Raw genomic sequence first — 21,608 nt, forward strand, 5'->3', positions numbered from 1 at the left:
ATGCGCAGGCACGTCAATACCTACTTAATTGGTAATGTCAAAGTGTCACCGGTTGGTTAAGTGCAAGAGGCAGATGACTCCGTGAGGCATATGCCGCTATGAATTTCCCCTACCATAATGCAAGTATTACTAGTAGTTGTTTTGCCAGTGCTACTAAAGTCACAAGCAAAGTTATGTTTCATTTACAATTGTATGCCTTGCACGACACTTCAATCTTTTAGCGACACAGCTTTTGAAATGAGTCACAATCGCTCAATTGTTAGCAGTGACCTTTAACAGAAATCAGTACAATAATTACAGCGTTGGGGAGAAATGAGTTTGTAATGTTATACGCAGTCTCAGGAGAATAGCTCAGGGGCAACGTGCTCTCCTTGGAAGCAAAATGACACGGAGCAACACAGGTTCGATCCGTGAGTCCACGCTTAGAAACCACTGGGTATCAAGCGAGTTATAAATAACCTATCATTTCAGTCAATAAATCCAAGCACTTTTGTCATACAAAGCAAGCGTAACAGCCTACAACACATTAACTAGAGAGGATGCCATCACAGCTAAGAAATCAACTGTATGAGGTACACCACTTTGACAGAGTCTAACTGTGAGGAACAGTTCTGAGTGCTCCCGGAACAAATAAGATCAAACATGCAGTACAATGCACAAGTTAACTTCATAGCGTACAATCGCGTGCATTCAAAGATATCGCAGAGCAGATGGGCTTACCACAGTACAAGCACATACGATGTTGTAAACTTCATACACTGAGTGACAAGCAACTGAAATAGAGTAATGCAATCATTACAACTAGATATTCTATCCAGCCGTCAGCCATCTGGCCAGCCGAACAGCCAAACAGTGGCCACTTCAGGAGGCACTTCCGGTGTGCGCACGCTGGTGCGTGCGTCCATGCCCATTTATGGTAATTCTGGGTACAGTGGGTGGGGCTTCAGGCTTTTCTCCCAATACTAGCAACACGAGCTGAAGGAACCAACAGAGAATGATGCAGCGCCAAACAGTCGGCACTTCAGGAGATGCTTCCGAGGTTCTGTCCTTTATTCCCAGCATTTACCATGCTGGAGTAGTGGCACGTTAATTCAAAGCTTGACTAGGAGTAAAGCCAGAATTCCTACTCTGGAGATTCTAGGGCAAATATTCGCTCATCCCCTCCTCCCTCCACCCTGTCTTTTTGGGTCCTTGGTGCCTTTTATGTGGCCAGAGGGACTCCTAAACTTCCCATGCCATTATTTCCCTTTACACCTGATGAAAGGGTATATGGAGTTGGGTCAGCTCTAAGGTACCCAGTCTAGTTCTGCCTTTGTGCAATTGGTACACCCAAGGGTGCACGCCATTTTACTGCATTGGAAACCCAGTGCACCTTTTTGGTGGCCATTGGGCTACAAAGGTTGGTTTAAATCCTGCTCCTGTCACTTTGTTTTCTAGGGAGTCCCTTTGTCTATGTGACCACAAGGTGGCCTCAAATGGCCATTCTGACCATGTGGGCTTTTTGCTACCATGGCAGCCTTCATAATGATCCCAACTCGTTTGGGCTAGTTTCGGTCCCTGCACTCTCACTTCCTGTGGGGGTGGCATTGGCAGTTCCGTTGACCAACCAATATGGAGTTTTTCATTGCCCCCATTTTAATTTATATCCCAAGTCTTACAAGACATATAAAGGGAGATTAGTGTCTCTAGACCATAAAGAGGACATACATTTGAAACTATTTTAATGCCTTTCAGAAATCAGAAGCTCAACACTTGTTCATGCCATCATGCACACATCAAACTAAATATACCACATATGTTTTAGAAAGCATAAGTATACTGTATCAGTGGTTCAGGCCTTTGTAGTTTTAAAGTTACGATTTGTCAGAAATGCAATGTATACATTAACAGAGAAACAGGACTTAAATACTTACTGAGTCAACCTGCCAGATAATAACAGTGGTGTCCTTTGAGCCAGTTGCTAGTTTTGTGCCATCATTGGAGAATTTACAGAACCACACCTCATTACAGTGCTCTGTCAGAATTTGCTGAGTGTAACATGGAAATTGTTTCCTAGATGGGAAAATAAAATGTGCAAGTATTAATCTGCCCAAGCATTAGAAAGTGTTTAACACAAACACGCCAACCATGGAATTATTACCCATCATGTAATACAGATAGTTGGATTAAGACAACAGTAATTCACTAACACAGCTGGCTGTACCCTCTATCAGCAGCGGTATGTAGACATTCTACTGCCCTACACCCAAATAAGTGCATGTGCCCCCTCATCTTTACTTCACCTCTGCCAGACTCTGCAACGTCACCAGATTCGGCCACTTCAACTCTGTCCGCGTTGTCCAAACTACGCCCCTTCAACCTCATTTTGGCCCTCATTTTGGTTCCATAACATTATATGTACGTTTTGAAGGTTGCAGGGATTAGAAAGTTATTGTACTTTCTTCCTCTATTAATCAAGCCCGTCATATTCTATGTTATGTAAGTGAAAGTGTTTTCAGATTTTTGCTGCCCAAGATTTGGAAGGCAGTGTGCTCTGCAGTGGAGTTCACTAGAGGAAATTGTTACATTTCCTCTAGTGAACTCAACTGCATTGTTTTGGTTAAGTCCGAAAACAATCTTATAGGAAGTGATAAGAACATAATCTGCCTGCCAAATTGGCACAAGTGAGAAGGTTGTAATGATGAATTTTCGTTTCAATGCTAATATCTGGATTCTTACAAAACGTTTGTCACTATGATAAGCACCTTGACTGGTCTATTAATGCAACATAACTACATTTCTACATCCGGTTTCGTCAAATGATAATGTTTATATATGAAATAGATGGAAGTGGTACAGGCACATCTTATAAAAATGTTGAATAAAAAGAACCCCAACCCCTTCTCATAGTTACAACTTTGGCGTGGGCAAAACGGAAAATGGAAACAAGGCAAGTTACCTGCTGCAGCTGATATACCTCCAATACCTTGGGCTGGAACAACATTAAAATATGGCAAAAAGCATGGAAATGGTCTTGAACAATAGATGATAAAAGAAGACAATGCATAAGAAATGCTAATAAATGGACTGCAACATGCGAAAGTGAGGATCCAACGAAATGACTGGATCCTAACCACACATGAAATAAAGTAATCCATGAACCTGCATTGCGACACCGGTATTCGAGGAATCAACGAGCTCCCGCAGTACCTGTACCTCTTCCCAGACCACTCTATCCGCGAGCTGTTCATGAAAATTCACTTGAACATCATTCCAATGCGACAGACAAGCAAAAACTAGACAAATCCTCATGGCCGACCAATTCTATTTTTGTCTTGGCTTGGAAATACCTGAAACATTGCATCATCTCATCAGGATATGCCCAGCCCTTGCCCCTCATAGAGGCCTCTTTGGTGACTTTTCAAGATCTCTGATAACCAACTCGACACGGAAGCTAGATGGACCTCGATACTGAATGGCTGTATTAAACTAACATACATCATTGTACAGTACATCTGCCATAGGGTGGAACTTGACAAACCATTGCAAAAAGCCTTATGAAAACAAATTAGCATAAACCGGACATAGAATGAGAAATTTTATTAAATTGTGAATTTTCACTTCGTTCGGTGCCTTGTAAAAATTACTTCTAAGCATCACAGTTATGCACTATGAGACACACTTTGCAATTGGTTATCCTGGTAGTACTGCGTGCAACAGAATGTAAAAGACATGATAATCCAAGCAGGGATTCCATTTGCTTAGCACTGATCAGCTTCTGTCAAGATGGCTGCATGGATATCTTTATGGGACACCTTTATAGCTGTGAACGTGTCTACTGGGGGGGGGGGGGTTCAGAAATGAGAGGCGGTCAAAGTTTTAGTATTCTCATTGTCAGACATTTTACAGAAATGGGTTAGAAAAACCCCTCTAGCCATATCCGAAGGAAGGAGGTTCATCAACAACTAAAACTAAGAAGTCTGTCAAGTAGTTAGCAACTTGGAAACCCTCCTCGTGTCCAAAACATTCTAAACTGACCCCAACACTAGAAACAACTAAGAGTGCAAGGAAATATCTCCAACTTATGTTTAGTGGAAAAAAGTGTTCATACTCATAACAAAAATAAATCCAAATAAGGTTTCCCTCCTCCCCTTGACCCCCCCACAACCCCTAAAAGGACAAACTCTTTGAAAACAGGATAGTTCCCTTCACCTGGATGTTTAGCAAGATGGCCAAAGTCTCTTTTTTAAACAGTGAGGTATTCAAACCAGATTCAAGACTTCCAAACAAAGAATAGTCTCTTTCACTTTTCTTATAATCTGGAAGAATTGTCTTGGGTACTCCTGTACCAGGATTCCTCTCAACATTTTCAGAATTCTTTTTATGGACTGCCAGGACTTCCTTTATGGACTTTTCTTATGTACTCCTCATATCCCCTGGTATATTCCCCTGACAGGTATCTTGCCACAAGGTTCTTTTCACCAGTTTAATGGCTTACCTGGTATACTCCCTTGCCAGGAATCCTCTTTCCTTTGGGATATTACAGACGTTGTGGTGTACTCCCCTGCCAGGCATCTGTCCCCAAATGGCAGCTACCTGGTGTCTTCTCAGCAGGAATTCCTTTAATGGTTTGTGATTTTAAATATATCAAATCAGCATCTACTTTGTTTTTTAGAATATCTTTACTTCGGGCAACACTTGTTTCAGCTCTCTCCCACATTGACATCTCATGCACGTATATTTGTTCCGACTCCGTTGCTGCACTTTTTCCTGTTGGTATTCAAATCTTTCGTGGAAATCTAGGTTTAACATTAAAGTATGTCTGCATTTAAATAGACTTTGAGTATTGTCCAAAATATCTCATGATTAATTCACTTGATTGCGTCTTTGTCGGTACACCCTGGGTCCCCAATGGCTCTGGGCACGGATAGTTTGTGGCATCACCAACTTATGGTGTGCCTCTGCGTTGAAGCTTACTCCTTGGATTGGCTTCTCACACAATGCCGACGTCTTTTGCATTCCCTGCAGCTCTATGGTTACTCCCCAGCTCAGTTCTGTGGCCCGGACCAGCGAACGCGGTTTCCTGCAACAACTGTACTTCAAGGAGCTCTGTTGTGCCTCCCAGTGCTCCCACGGTCATTCATGTATGCCTGCTGCGCCTCTCCTCCTTTAACACTACGGTCTGCAACACGCGTTTGGCAGGTGAATGTGCCAGTCTTCACTTCCACGGTTCTCACCCGTACTGCCTCGTTGGATACTGCCGTTGACATTTTTAAATGTCCTGGAAAATTTACTTTGAATGAAACTAGTCTGCAAGTTAGTCTTTGGACTTTGCAGGAACTCTTCTCTCCTCTTCGTCTCAGTGGCTTTATGGGAACTGAAGGCCATAGACAGAATGGGTTTTCCAACACGATGATGTTCCAAAACTCTGCAAAGAAATGTCAGAAACAGAAGATGTTTTACGTACACATGGAGCTTTGGATAGAGTGACAGTATGCCATTAGCACTTGCAGTATATTGGTGTTTTCTTCAGGGGAAGAGGGGTACAGGGGGACCATTTCTCCTCCAATGCATCATTCCTTCCTCTCGGTGGCTGTCCCCTCCTATATGATCCGCCCTCAACCCCGACCCCCCCTACCCCCCCCCGAGAGTCAGGATCAGGTAGTGGCTGCCATCCCCTCGCCACAAGGGAGGAGGGTACCACCAGAGAATTGGTGATGACTCCACTGGATTAACCACAGTACCTTTGTAACAGACCTCTGAAATGTGGGGCTGGGGAAGGAAATTTGTGCTTGCTTCTGAACATTTTAGTGCCACCTGTGGGTTCTCTGCTCGACTTAAGCATAGGCATGCGCTTAATATTGTAAAATGATGCATCATTTTTAACTGTTACCTTTCTGAAGGGAAGCCCATCATTGTTGCGACGGTTTAAAAAATGGATGTTGTGTATTTGAATATAAAAGTGATTGCTTACTCTAAACTGTGGGTAGCGGGAAGTCTCTACTGAGTAGGTCCGCCAGAAGATAAAGTTCCCCTGTATCATGTTGAGACAGGAGGAACCTCTTGTGTTTGAGAGCCCACTTCCATATGTTCTGGGACAGTTTGGATAACCCTGGCAAGTGAGTGCCCCATTGCTTGTTCAGGAAATACATGGCTGTAGTACTGTGTGAGGATTAGTACAGTCTTCCCCTTTAACAGTGTCTAAAAGGTCTTCAGGGCTTTGAACACTGCTAACAGCTCCAACAGATTTATGTGGTTGGACACTAGTGCTGGGGACCAAACGCGGTGCGCCGTCTGCTGGAGGAGGTGAGCCCCTCCACCCCGTGAGAGATGCGTCCGTCAGGAGAGTGGCTTCTACTGCAGGGGTGGTGAAGGTCACAAGGTTTTCCATCTACCAACACTGCAGAGAGAAGGAGAGCTGCCGAGACGACCACTAGATCGTCCCATTAACCGCTGGCCTGACACCACTGGCTGTTGAGCCACTCTTGCATGGGACAAATGTGCATGTGGGACTAAATAAATGCAGGAGGCCATCATTCCCAACAGTCGCATGACTGTATCGTCACCTCCCAACTGGCTACATATTGAGGGATTTGAAACAGCATGTTTTGAACCCTTTCGTTGGAGGGGAAGACGAGGCCGTCATCTGTCTGAATCAGAGCCCCGAGAAATTGACTTGGCTGGGGTCTAGGCTGGACTTCTCTGAGAATCCCATACTGAAGAGTAGATATATAGTCTTTTGGGTGTTTGATAGGCATGTTCCGTACAAATCCCCTGTTATGAGTCAGTCGTCGAGGAAAGGTTAAACTGGGATGGATTGCCTGTGCAGGCGAGCCACTGCCAGCACCTTTGTAAATACCCTCGGGGCTGAGGCAATGCCGAAGGGAAGGACCTTGAACTGATGGTTCTTGTCCTCTATCATGAAGCTTGGGTATTTTCTGTGCGCTGACAACATTGAAATCTAAAAAGGTATGCATCTTTCATTTCCAATGTTGCCATGTAATCCCCCTGTGTTAGTAGTGGGATTACTTGTTGGTGTTATCACTCAAAATATTTGTGGTTTGACAAATTTGTTCGCTGGGCGCAAGTCTACAGGGCACATGGTGAGATCCTTTTGGAGTATAAGGAAGTACACTGAATAAATACCCTTGTTTAACTGTAGAACGGGAACAACTTTTAGTGCCCCATTTTCCTGCAGGATCTCAACCTCTTGCAGTAGGATTCTCAGATGTTCCGGTGACAGTCGCCTGGTCTTCGGTCGGTATCGAGGTGGTCGGCTGAACTCGATACAGTAATCGTGGGTGACTGTCTTGAGCACCCACTGGTCTGTGGTAATTCCCTCCCATGCATGGAAGAATGATGTTAACCGTCCCCCAACCGGGGAGGCAGGGAAGGGGCGCGATCAGCGAGTCATTTCTGATTGGAAGCTGGGGAGCCTCTAGGGGTGGTGCTCCTACCCCTTCCTTTGCCACAGTGGTGCCCTCTAGACTGATATTGATTTGAGGCAGCTGACCCCTGTCCTGAGGACCATGTGTTTCTATATTGATTGTGCGGTGAACAAGGGAAAGATTGTCCACGAAAAGAGTGGCGAGAGCTTCCACCACACTGCTGAAATTGCCTTGGAGTTATCTGGTTCAAGGACTTCAAGGTCTCATGTTCTTTATTTGCGGTTTCTAGTGCCTCATATACCGTTTTACCAAACAGGTGGGATTGCTCCAACTGTTTGTTAATGAGGGCAACAATTTTTTTTAACCACACGTGCCTCTTCAATAGGGTACCCTGGGTCAGAGTTATCCCTGCTGTCTCTGCAGCATCAAGGGTATTCAGAATATTATGATTCACCTGCCTACCCCCTGAGACAATCGCCAGTAGGCGTGACCGTATTGGTTCAGGGACCTCTTGCAGGTCTTCTTGGAGCAGATTCCACTGAACTAACTGGAGAAAGACCCCATCAATCCTAAACAAGGAAAAGTTCCCCACTGCTGCCACCACCTACAAATCAGCCATTACCAATAGCAAAATAGATCTATAATGCTAGAATCCAAAATGCAAAATCTGGCACTTGAGAGCTCTTTTCCATTCTCAGGGAATTGGAGTCCCCGACCTCACCTACAGACGTCTGCGTCAAGGACAAGGCCTGGTGTGCCAACATCCCAAATGCCTTGGACAAAATATCTGCTACAAACTAAAATCAATGCCAAAAAGAACAGCTTGGCTCCTAGTGCTCATTCACACAAACCTCATGCCCTCAAACCCTCGCTATGCCTGCCATTCTTCTACACCCCAGTAATCACTTCAATGGAAGTGGAAATCCTCATCATGGGGCTTAAACCCTCACGATGCCAGGGAGATATCTGCCCAGCTTCAGTCATCAAGGATGGAGCAAAAGACTTGGCAGCATTTATCACCACATCGATTCATTCCTCCTTTACCAGCTGCTCAGACCCCAGAAATCTCAAAGAGGCGCGCGTCATGCCACTACTAAAAATAAAACGAACCTCTACTCAAACGTACCAACCAATTACAGGCCTATAACAGTCCAGTTTTACTCCTACAAATCTTAGATAGGAGGCCACCAAGGGGCACAGGCAAGATGGCAGCCTGATCCGCAAGCTCCCCGTTTGGCCCCGGGAAATCTGCGGAGTAAAGCCACACCAAGGAATGTAACCCGCTCCAAAACTTGAAGATGTGCTGTCGGAGCCGATGAGGAGTCCTGGGGTGTTCGAACGACACAAGGAGATGCCCCAGACCTGGAGATATTAGTCGGCCGGCTCTGGAGTTACCTCTCCTCCAGCCGACACGGCGGCAAATGTGAGCCGAGCTCCATATGTCTCCTTGACGCCCTTGGGGGGGAGGGGCCCAGAGCCCCAACTGGGTTGCCTGCTCAACCGCTGCCGATCCTACTGCAATGTACTGGAGTGGAGCGGAGCGGAGCCCTCTTAGAGACGCCGGCCGAAGAGGCCCATGCGGTGAGGGGTCACCTTCTCTCCGCCCCAGGGATACTGAAATAGCCGAAGCGGTCCCGCGAGGGCGGCGGACGAAGCCACGGAGCAGCGCCATATAGATGGGAAAATCGGGGACCGGCTGAGTCGCTTCCCCCCCCCTGCCTGGGCCGACGCGGGAGCACGCCCGGCCCTCCCACCTAGCCTGGGCTCTACAACACAGAGCATCGGGGTGACACAGGCAAGGCGGCTCTTGGGGGAGATAAGGGCACTAACCACACCATAGTTCATCTGCTGGCCCGGGCTGACGCGGGAGCGTGCCTGGCCCCCCCGCTCCTCCACCAGAACCCCACACGAGGATCACCACAGGCGAACGCCCCAAAAAAACTGTGGACAAGGACATCAGTCTCTCCACCATAGGGCCACATAAGAAGCCCCGGAACGCCAGGGAGCCCCAAACCCTCTGCCACCCAGAAGCAGCCCCGAGCATCCAAGTGGGCAGCCGGACCAAAGTGAACAGCAGGCGGGTCCCTCCACCAGACTCTTACACTTCTTAAAGCGGTACTGGGTGTAAAAGACCACAGGGTGGGAAGCATGGGCTACCTCTTGAGGACGCACCCACTCCATACAGTGCTGGGGAAGACCCGCTTGAAGCCGGTGAGGCGGTATTAGAACGAGTGGAGACTCTCGAACCAGGGCTCTGGGGAGCAGACCGGGAACCACCCGGGACCCTGAATGAAGCCATAGAAAAGAAACCAGGACAACCCCAAGGCGCAGACCCAAACCTGATACACCATAAAAGGCCAGGCCAGGAGGATTGAAGATGCTATACACAGGGGCAGTAGCCAAGCGAAATCAAGTGGGTAGGGTGATCCCCAAACAAGTGAATTAGACCTCGAGTCTTGCCCAACACGAGACTGAGCATACTGATCACTGTGGTGATGGGAAATAAACCTCTGTTCCGGAGGGACACCATTGCGCATACCAATAAGCCACAGAAAGTCTGAGGTAGCGGGACCCCATGCGTTGGAAGGAAAGCCTGGCAAAATACCAATTCGCAGCAGGGAATCCAGAGATGGAAACAGGGGCCCCACCACTCGGGCGCCGGACATGCACACCATGCAGAGCAACATCAAAGCGACAAAATAAGGGGGATGAGAACGGACATGGGGGCTAAACTGGCCGACCTCACGGCCAAGGTCTCCACATTGGAAGGACGAATGGAGGGGGTGGAGAACAACCAGGCGTTCACAGACCTCTTGGAAACGCAGATAGAGGTGAGATCCAGTGAGATGTGATGCCGCGAAGAGGAACTCTGCCTTAGGGTCAACGAAATGGAAAATCGCGAAAGGAGAAAAAACCTGCGGATCTTCGGCCTGGTGGAGACAGAGGGGGAGACCCAGGCGAGTCTAGAGGGGAAGGTACAAGATATCATCAGGATCGTCCTAGACAGTTCAGATCGACAGGAACCATCGGGCGGGGGGGGGCGGGAGGTGCCAGCGTTCGGTGCTGGTGCACCTCCACTACTACAAAGACAAAGCTAAGATACTGGAGAGGGCGGAAAACGAGAGACATACAATACAGAAAATCTAGGGTAGCAATATTTCAGGATCTTTTGGCCCTCACACTACAGATGAGGAAAAAATGCGGGACCATCACTAGATGGCTCTAGGAGAAAGGGGTCCGATATCGCTGGGGGCAGCCATTCCACTTGGCGTTTGAATGGCAAGGTGAGAAACACCAACTCGTAACAGGAGGACATCCAGAGAGCCACTGAGGATTTGCTCGGAGACCCCCCCAGGAACATCCAAAGAATGGAGTGGGGGTGACGGAGACCCTGACTGGACCCCACTGGGGCCCAGATCTGACCAAGGAGAAACAAGGTGAAAGGCATCCGAAAATTCCAGAAAACTAGACATCCCCCCCGCGGGGGTCCTCCATGAACACAAGGGAAAAGTCATGGGTCTAATCACTCCACTGAGGTTCGTTACACAATCTCCCGGGGGCCAGGCGGACCGGGGGAAGCTCACGTTGCCCCAAGGTATTGCCACAGTTGGCTGGTTTCTGGTTAATGGGCATGATGCAAAGTTATAGATTTGCCTGAAGGAAGGCCTGAGAGGTTGGGCATCTCACGGGCCCCACACACTGCCTCTGAGACTGCGGGGGGCGCCCCGATTCACACCAAATGCCGGACCGCTGGGGGACTCGCGGTCGGGGAGATAAACGATGTGTGGATGGCGCAGGGAGAGGCATAAGGTTGAGGGACCCTCCTTGGGGCTCCGATAGCAACAGAAATTTGGAAATATTCCCGAGAGTAAGGCGGGACGGCATGTCCCTTATCAATAAGCTTCCCGGGGCCAGGGTAGCATCCCTGGTGGTTTGTTTGTTTTATTTCTAATGCGCTCCAGACCCGTGGGTAGAAGGGCGCAACAGGTAGGATAATGCGAAGATTACAAAGTTACAAATTATACAAGATACAGTAAAATTGTACAAGATACAGTAATAATATACAAATTATACAAGACCGGAGTAAAATTCAGTGAATTGCATAAAAGATGGTGCGGGTAATATATCATAATTCAGCAGGAGAAAGGGACCGGTGACAAGTGGTCGTTGGAGATGAAATGTTGGATGGCGTTCCTTCTAAATAGTGGGTAAGGTTGATCTGCTCTTAAGTTGTTTGGTAGTGGATTCCAGGTTTTAGCAGCTTTTACAGGGAAGCTATTGCCACCAATCGTGGTTAGTTTAAATCTAGGTACTACTAGACAGTTGGTGTTGGTAGCTCTGGTTGGTCCGATAGAGGTTTTTTTCTGTATTTTGTTCATGAGGTAGCTTGGGGCGGCATTGTTGAGAGCTTTGTGTGTCAAGGAGATCATTTTTAATTGTATTTTGTGGTTAGTGGATAGCCATGTGTATTGACGTCTGGTGGTGGAAATGTATGCTCTTTTATTTATGCCAAGCGCTGCTCGCAAGGCGTTGTTTTGGAGCGTTTGTAATTTCTGGATGGTTGATGTATTGATGGTTGACAAAACCCCGACTAGTGTTGGGCGAAGTAGACGAACACCTCATAAAATGGGTAAGGAAGGTAGGGAACAAGGGAGGGAGAAGGGGGGGGGTAAAGGTTTAGTTGGGGTTAAGGGGACAAGGGAAAGTCAGTTTGAGCCATGGTCTTGCTTCACAACGGTTTCTACAATGGAACTATACAAAGGGGTTCAGAGAATACGAGATGAAGAACGACAATGATTGAGGGAAGAATAGGCACACTAAATGTAAAAGGCTTACATTCTCAGAACAAGCGATCACTTACAGGCAACATGTTCTGCAAACAGCGATTAATGCTCCTCTTCTTACAAGAAACACATTACAAGCAGGGGAAAGAATCAATGATAAAAGGGAAAAATATCAGAAACAACTTTTGGGCCTCCCATAGAAGTTCGTAGAAGAAGGTGTGGGCATTCTCTTGGGCAAGGCCCTCCGCCTCACTGAAATAGAAACCAAACGGGGCTTCGGGGGACGGTTTCTAGGGGTTAAGGGCACCTATGAGGGCAAACGTATCATGCTAGCCACATTATATGCACCCAACTCGGGCCAGATAGGCTTCCTGATCCAAATCTTCAGGGAAATGGACGAATGGGGCTATGATACTAGGTGGGGATTTTAACCTCATAATGGACCCCCGATTGGAGGGGGTGGAGACCAGGGCAGCTTCCAAGGACAATTTAGCCCTGCAGGCCCTTTTGAGGGAACACTATTGGACAGATGTATGGCGTAGAGCATGGCCCGAACCGGGGGGGGGGGGGGGAGAAGGGGAATACACCATCACACCTCCACACTATACATATACAAGAATCGGTCTCCTACTAAGTTCGGAAGAGGGGAGGGGGTGGTTGAGTCCCCAAGGGTGGAGGCAAACCATGAATTATTGGTGACAAACTGGTCGCTCCCAGTCTCCACGAGATAGTCAAGATGGCGATGTAACGATATACTCCTCCGGGACCCGGTTTTCCGGGAGTTCATGAGGAAGGAAATGGTAGCCTATTTTGAAACCAACGACAACGGGGAGATGGGTATGGCCGTGGTATGGGAAGCTGCAAAGGCTACCTTCAGGGGCCTTCTAATAGATGAAGGCTCCAGACGCAAACGTGAAAGGGGTCTAATTGAAAACCAGATCTGAGCGGAACTGGGGGCCCTAAGAACCAGGTTAGGTCTGCCCAGGGAGTATCGGGAGACCCTCCTAGTGGAGATGAAGGGAAAAAGGCAGACGCTGCATGCTGTCCTCTTTGGAGAAGTCATCAAGAAGGTGAGATCTACTAAACAAAGCTATTATGAACGGGGAGATAAAATGGGAACCCTCTTGGCAAATAGGACACGGGGATGTAGAGTGGAGCGAGGGGTGGGTCTCCTTAGAGATAGTGGTGGTAGGGTCCACAAGGGACAAGAGGAAATAGCGGATTCATGCGCCGATTTCTATAGAGAACTCTACACCAAACAAGAGAGCGAATCATTGGAAAACATCCGGACCTACCTGGCAGAACGCTCCCCACCCCGACTGACACTGAGCGGGATGTCTTGGAGGGTGAAATATCGGAGGAGGTGGAATTAGCCATCAAGAGATTGAAAGCGGGTAAAGCCCTGGGGGAAGATGGTTACACAGCGGACTTGCAAACAATGTCAACCTATTCTGGTGAAACCCCTGGCCAAATTATTCAATCAAATTAGAAACCAAGATTCAATCCCACCAAAGTTTTTAGAGGCTCTTATCGTAATACCCAAACCAGGCAAGGATCAGGCAGAATGTGGATCATATAGACCTATATCCCTTCTGAACATAGATGCTAAAATTTTCACCAGAATCTTGGCGACTAGATTAGAGGGTTGCCTCCCCCGCATAATCCACTCCGACCATCAAATCCAAGACATTCCCCCTGGAAAGAGGCATGAGGCAGGGCTGCCCTTAATATATGCAATGGTGATGGAGCCCTGGGCAATCTCTGTCCGAAAGGATTCGGCGATTAGAGGGGTACAAATAGGAGAAACGAACTGCAAGATCGGCCTATTCGTTGATGACTCACTCCTATACTTCACAAACCCATCCCAGACGGGTCCCGTGATCCTACAGGGCCTAATGCACTATGGAGAACTCTCGGGCTTTAAGGTCAACCTCGAGAAATCTGTGGCTACATGACGGAGCTCCCTTTCAGACTATAGAGGGATGGGTTCCGATATTTGAGTATCCAGGTAACATGTGACCCCGACAACCTTTTTCCCCCTCAGCAACCTCCCCCAACTTTGGTCAGCAATCAAAAGGGATATCGAGAGATGGGCAAGATTGGGGCTCTCCTGGATGGCGCGCCTCAACCTGGTGAAGACGGTGGTTCTCCCCAAATTTCTATTCCTGTTCCAAATGCTTCCCGTGCAGGTGCCCAAGACATTCTTTACGAAAATAAAACTCATCCTCTTGAACTTTCTCTGGTCCGGTAAAGGCAGGATCTCCTACGAGGTATTAACCAGACCGAAGGAGGACGGCGGGGTGCGGTACCCGGACTTTGAGACGGACCACAGGGCCTCCCAAGCTAAGGGTGTTGATTGATCACTTTACCCCAGGGACGGAAAGGCAGTGGGTAGCCATGGACAATAGGGTTCTTGCCCCTGTCACACTAGAGGAATAGCTATGGGGTCCAAGAAAGAGCATCCCCAGAAGGGTTCTGAACCATCCAGTCTTGAAAGTGTTGTGGTCCCTGTGGAAGGAGGGAGGCTACTATCGCTGGCTCACGACCTGGCCCTCCCCGCTGAGCTGCATCTGGGCCTCCTCACCCCTTTATAGACAAGATAGCGGAACCAGTTGCATTTCAAAAATGGTACGAAGCCGGTCTTAGCAGGGCTGGCCACCTTTGGTTTGGGGGCTCATTCCAAACCCTTGAAAGAGGCTCTCGGGTTGGGCACCCTATCGCCGTTCCGATACCTCCAGCTCAAGGGAGTTCTTACCAACCCTCATGGGGCGACACCCTTCGAAGTGCCTTAACCGATTTAGAGAGACTGCTCATCTCAACCTGGGGCTCAAGGGGGGTCCTTTACAAGCTTCTTTTGCTCTCAGCACCGAGAGAGCCTCCACCTGCACGCACTCAATGTGGGAGAGATCTGGGGGAGGTAATAGACGACGAGCGATGGTCCAAAATGTGCAGGCGAGCAAACCGTTCCAGGGCCTTGCTCCAGTTTCGGCATCAGGCCCTTAAGGTAATACATAGATGGCACTCCCCCCCCCCCCCCTACACAGAGGATAGCTAAAATGAGGGAGGGATATGACCCAGACTGTTGGAAATGTAAGAAAACAAAAAGGGGATTATATACACGTGGTGGATCTGCCCGATGGTCCAGATATACTGGGGGAGGTGCTATCCTGGATCAAGGGAGTTGATTGAGTGGAGCGGTCCCTATGTCCCTGGCTCCTCCTCTTTGGAGTTGATGTGGGTGAGAACTGCGAGGGAACCCAGGACCACATGCTGCAGATCATGTTAGTGGCGGACAGGTGTTTGGCACAGAAATGGAAAAGTCCACGTATGCCGGGGGAAAAGGAGTGGGTCACTAAGGTGCAAACCATTTATGATATGGAGTTTCTCACACTCCTGATAGATGAATCAAAATCAAATATAGAAGAACCGTGGCTCCCCTTTTTTGAAAAATATGGACGCCTGGCCAAATGAGAATACTGTGTGGGGTACTTTTTCCTCAGACGAGAAAGGCCACAGGGGACAGAACTAAATGAGAGGCCTTCAATGTGGGGCCTAAAACACCAGTGTGCAAAGAAACAATTGAACATACGTTGAAACGCTCTGAATGAACTCGTCAGGTGAACTATACCCATGTGCTCGAACCGGGGGAGGGCGGGGGCTGGGGATGTGTGGGGTTTGTTGTTATAATTATGTTCTGAGAATTATGTTTGCATATGCCACTCAATGTCATAACTCAAAATGTTAATAAAATATGATTTTCAACCAAAAAAAAAAATCAGAGAAGCCGATCTTAAAATTAAAATACACCTTTAAGATAACAACCTTCTTGGCCTGAAACAGTCCGGTTTCAGACCGAGGCACGGCACAAAAAATGCCCTCCTGAATTTAAAATTCCAAATGGATGAAGCTAAAGACAAAAGGTAAATTAGCCATCCTTCTGCTGCTGGGGCTACAGGCAGCGTTTGATCTCGTGGACCATCAGATCCTGACCAAACACTTATCCATTGCGGCTGCTTTCTCCCCTAATGCAGCTAGGTGGATCCAATCCTTCTCATCTAACAGAACTACCAGAGTCTTCGTTCCCTTAGCATCGGCTGATCCAGTACCTATCTACAGTGGAGTCCCACAGGGGTCCTGTGCGTCACCCACGCTTTATAACATCTTCACGAAGCTCCTCTTTGATCGTCTTGAAAACATGGGTGTCACACAAATTAAGCGGATGACACCCAGGTCCTCATTCCACTCACTGGGTGCTACGACAAAGATTCCAAATTATTAAATGAGAGTTACTTGGAAATCCAGGCTTGGATGGCAGCTCAAAGCCTGTTTAAACGACGATCAGCCGGAACTCCTTATCGTTGGCTCCCAAGCACGCCTGAATAGACTCGAGCCATACTACAAAACCTTCAACATAGATGGGATCATCAAAGTAGCTAAGGTAATTAAAACCTTTGTTAGACTCCACTCTCTCCATTAAAAAAACAAGTTAATACTAAAGCGTTTACAACAGCCTCCACTAACAAACTAATCAATGCATGCAAACCTTTACCTACGTCCAGCTGCCTTACACTAGCCAGGGCCCTGCTCTTATCCAATCTAGATTATTGTAACACGTTGTTCATTGGTACTACTGAGCATAACGTGAACAGACTACAAGTACTGCAGAACAATGCTTTGAGATCTGCCCTGAATATTCCCCGCTCCAAGCAAATATCCGCCATCAGACGGGACACACAATGGCTCCCAGTACGAGACTGAATTCTGCTACGCACGCTAGACATCACGCACAAATGCCTTTCAAATACAGCCCCCAAATACTTGACTGACAAATTCTCAAGGAACCTTCCCTTGAGACCTACCAGATGTACATACCTTCACTGCCTCAATATTCTTAAGTACAACTTGAAAACAGCAGGGGGAGCCAGCTTGCCAGCTCTAGCAGCCAAGCATTGAAATTCTCTACCCACCATTATCAGAGCTGATCCATATTTTTGGACATTTGGCTCCTCTCCCAGCAACACTCTTCGAGAAAAGCTGCTCATCGCTTGTTTCTTCTGTACCTTTCACTCTTTAGCACTGCTGTGAGGACTGTTCCTCAGCTTCCTGCTGTTGACATCACTTTTTGCTGACCAATCTGTAACATGGTCCTCATTGTTGCATTTCCTTTTTGTTTGAATGACTCATCTGCATGTATTCTTGTAACGTGCCAACTATGTTAAGCACCCAGATACCTCAGGGTTAGGTGTGCTCTATAAGACGTGCATTACTTACCGTAATAGCATTTCAGATAATTGTATGGGCTTAGATTCACATGCCGTGCATATGGTCCAATATCCAGTGGTAACCGCAGAGTATTGCGTCTCGTCTTTCGGGCACCAAAAGGGGACGTCTGCATAGGCATGTCTGTAACACTATCCCTATCATGACGTGTAGTGTACCCAAAATCCCTCACGTGCCGAGGTCCCTCCGATTGCATTTTTTCTGCCATGAAGGAGCCCAAGGCTATGGTGAGCGAGTACATAGAGAGAAAGTAGTAAGACGTCTATGTTCCTTCCACCCCGAGCGGGGAGGTAGAGAGGGCGCATGTGAATCTAAGCAGATACAATCATCAGAAATGCTATTACGGTAAGTAATGCATGTCTTCGGATGCTTGTTAATCTGCTTAGAATCACATTCTGTGCATAGAATAGCGAGCAGTACCCGGAGTTGGAGGTGGGTTGCGAGAAGGAACAGTAGAGAAAAGATGTCTTAGTACTGCTTGTCCCACCTGAGAATCAGACCTACAATGAGTGTCTAGGCAATAGTGTTTTGTAGAGGTGTGTACAGAACTCCAGGTTGACGCTTTGCAAATGGACTCTAGGGGAACATTTGCGATGAATGCTATGGATGCCCCAGTGCCCAGAGTAGAATGTGCTCTAGGCTTGAAGGGCAGTTCTCTTAGTAAGAGAGAAACCTAGTGTGATGCATTCAACAATCCACCTTGAGATAGCTGATTTAAAGACAGGATTCCCCCTCTCTACCAGCTGCCACTGACACAAAAAACTGGTTCGTTTTCCTCAGTGGTTTTGTTCTTTCCAGGTAGAACATGACTGTCCTGCGCATATTTAGTGTGTGTAGGCTTCTTTTGGCCATGCTAGTTGCATTCTGGAAAAAGGTAGGTAGTTCAATCGACTTCGAGATGAATTTAGGCGCAAATCTGGGGTGAGTGAGAAAAACTACCTTATCCCTGTGGACTGTAACAAAGGGGTCTAGAACAAAGTGCCTGTAGTTCGCACACGCTTCTAATAGACGTGATAGCCACCAGGAAGCCCGTCTTATAAGTCAGGTCTTTTAGACTGGACTTATGCATTGGCTCAAAGGGAGATTCCCATGAGCCTGGTTAAAACCACATTAGATCCCATCCAGGAGCTGGGTGAGGAATTGGAGGATAAATCCTCTCAACCACTTCCATAAAGGCCTTAATCACTGGTATCTTCCACCACAACACCTTTTGGGTGTAGGCTGAAAGAGCAGCCAGATGAACCTTTGGGGAATTGAAGACTAACCCAGTGTCTAACAAATGGGTTAGTCTTCAATTCCCCAAAGGTTCAAATGGGTACAATGTGTGTGGGTGAGCAATCAATGGGATTGACGCCCTTGGAATTACACCAGATGACAAAACGCTTGCATTTACTGGCATAGCAGTAACGTGCCTTCCCCGAGTATGTCCATGCACCTCTGAGGGAGCTGTAGGTGTCCAAATTCTATGTCCTCAGGAGCCAAGCTGCTAAATTCAGTTTGTGGGCATGGGTGTAGGGTCTCCCCCTGTCCTGAGACAACATGTTGTACGGGCAGGGTAGTTTTACTGGTGGGGAGAGGGACATTTCCATTAGATGAGCGAACCACAGTATCATGGTAACTGGTTCCTGGTGCATCTTGTGCACTATCTTGTTGAGAAGGGGAGTCGGGGGGGGGGGGGGTTAAGCGGGTTGCGTAGACAAAATTCGCTGACCATGTTATCCAGAGACCATTCCCCTTGGACCACTTCAGGGGGGTACCTGGAGGCGTAGTCTTGGCATTGGGCGTTCTCCCGAGTTGCGAACAGGTCGATCTCTGGGAATCCCCATTCTGTGAAGAGATTGGACACGATGTCTTCATGCAGACGCCATTCATATTCTATGGGCAGAGGGAAATCTCTGCTGAGCACATTTGCCAGAAGATTGAGTTCCCCTGGAACATGTTGGCACAATAGGAAAATCTTGTGTCTGAGAGTCCACATCCAAATGTTTTGGGACAGCTTGGATAGCCCTGGAGTGGTAGTGCCCCCCGTTTGTTCAGGTAATACATGGCTGTAGTGCTGTATGTTAGAATCAGCACTGTCTTCCCTTGTAGTTGAATCTGAAAGGCCTTTAATACCACTAATAGCTCCAGTAAATGTATATGGTTGGACGCTACTTGTGGGGACCACACTCCATGCACTGTCTGCTGAAGCAGGTGAGTCCCCCACCCCGTGAGAGATGCAGAGAGAGAACGAGGGCTGGCGAGACAACTACCAGATCTTCCCATTGCCCGCTGGCCTGACACCACTGGCTGTTGAGCCACTCTTGCATGGGATGCATGCACAGTCGCGCGTGGGGAACCAAGTATAGGCATGACACCATCATTCCTAGCAAACACATGGCTTTGCGCACCATCACCTCCCGACTGTCTACATAATGAGGGATCTGAAAAAGCATGTTCTGAAACCTCTCGGAGGGGAAGACGAATCAGTCTTTCGTCCGGATTAGAGCTCCCAGAAATTATTTTGTTTGACTGGGGACTAAACTGGATTTCCTTGATGGAGAAACCCAGACTGAACAGAAGGTCTATCTTTTGGGTGTTCAAAAAACATGTGCCACTCTTCGAGGTAAGGGTAAACCGGGACGGATAGCCTGCGCAGGTGTGCTACTGCCAGGACTTTGGTAAACACCCTTGGCGCAGAGGCTATGCCGAAGGGGAGCACCTTGAATTGGTAATGCCCTTCCTCTATCATGAACCTTAGATATTTCCTGTGCGCCGGCAACATTGAAATATGAAAGTATGCATCTTTTATGTCCAATGTTGCCATGTAGTCCCCCTGTTTCAACAGTAATATCACCTCCTGTAGCGTTACCATGTGAAACTTTTGAGGTTTTATGAACTTGTTCGCTGGGCGCAAGTCTAGAACAGGGAGCATGGTGAGGTCTTTTTTGGGTACAAGGAAGTACACTGAATAAATACCCTTGTTTACCTGAAGGATAGGGACGCCTTCTATGGTGTCCTTTCCCAGCAGCGCTTCCACCTCTTGATTCAGGATCTCCATATGGTCCGTTGAGGCGCAGTGAGCGCAGTGGTCTGAATTATGGAGGTCGGGCGAATGCCACACAGTACCCGTGGGCGACCGTCTTTGTGACCCACTGGTCTGAAGTTATCCCCTCCCGTGCCATGAGGAAAGATGTTAAGCGCCCCCTGACCAGGGTGACATGGGAGGGGACCTGGGTCTGATGGTCATTTCTGACCAGAGGCCGCGACTCCTCTAGGATTGGGGCCTCTACCTCTGCCGCGTCGCTGACTCCTTGGTGGGTAGTATGCGGGGCTTCCTGACGCTTGTCCAGCATTAAAGTTTCCAGTGCCATTGTCGTTCTGACTTGCACGAGACGGCCTTCGAAAGGACCAATGGGAATTACCTCCCCTTTGGAGGGAAGGTTTTCGAGTAATTTGTTGTAGAGACTTAAGAGTCTCATGCTCTTTTTTGGCTGTTTCTAGGGCCTCATCGACCGCCTTCCCAAAGAGGTTACTTTCTTCAATGGGTTTGTTGATGAGAGGCCTGTGTTTCAGGCTTAAAGCCTGAGTTACAAAGCCAAGCGTGCCGCTTAAGTAAAGTGCCCTGAGCCGGGGACCTGCTTGCCGTTTCAGCTGTGTCCAGAGCGTTTATTACATTCTGGTTTATTTGCCTGCCTTCGGTCACAATGGTAAGAAGCTTGGACCCAACGGGTTCTGGGACCTCCTGGAGACCTTCCTGTACTAGGTTCCACGGAGCGTCGGCATAACTCGCCAGCAGCGTAGTATTATTCGCTATGCGATTTGTATATGCGGCAGCCGAGCTAAGGTGCATACCTAAAGCATACAACCTCTTGGATTCTCTATCCAGAGGCACCTCACCTCCCACGTAGCAAGGGGTACTCCTGCCCATTTCCGGGTAGTAGTCACTACCAGGGAATCGGGGGTGGCGTGCCCTTAATGTGTTGAGGGTCCGAAGGAGCTGGCTGAAATAATTTTTCTACTCTTGGGTTCACAGCTCGGGTCTGGGCTGGCGACACCAGGGGGGAGGGGGGCAATCTTCTTTTACTAGAAAAAAGGCAGGGAATGGCCTGGCTTGAGGGGGCGCTTCTCCTTGAGAATGTTTTCTACACAGTCTTCCTCAGGTACCGCCTCGAGTAATGATTTAAAAGTGATCAGC

General features: G+C 48.0%; 1 protein-coding gene across 4 annotated transcripts in view; it reads right to left on the reverse strand.

Annotated features, from left to right (window-relative positions):
- The window catches only part of WDR26 (WD repeat domain 26), a 1,161,882-nt gene that overhangs the window by 880,321 nt on the left and 259,953 nt on the right, over positions 1–21,608 (reverse strand). For all 4 annotated transcript variants that reach the window (XM_069608652.1, XM_069608650.1, XM_069608651.1 and 1 more), the window contains one exon: positions 1,914–2,052. In XM_069608652.1, coding sequence (XP_069464753.1) covers positions 1,914–2,052 — 139 coding nt within the window. The remainder of the gene's footprint in view (positions 1–1,913; positions 2,053–21,608) is intronic.

The sequence above is a fragment of the Ambystoma mexicanum genome, chromosome 4q, assembly GCF_040938575.1.
Source record: "Ambystoma mexicanum isolate Mex_15411 chromosome 4q, UKY_AmexF1_1, whole genome shotgun sequence".
NCBI lineage: Eukaryota > Metazoa > Chordata > Amphibia > Caudata > Ambystomatidae > Ambystoma > Ambystoma mexicanum.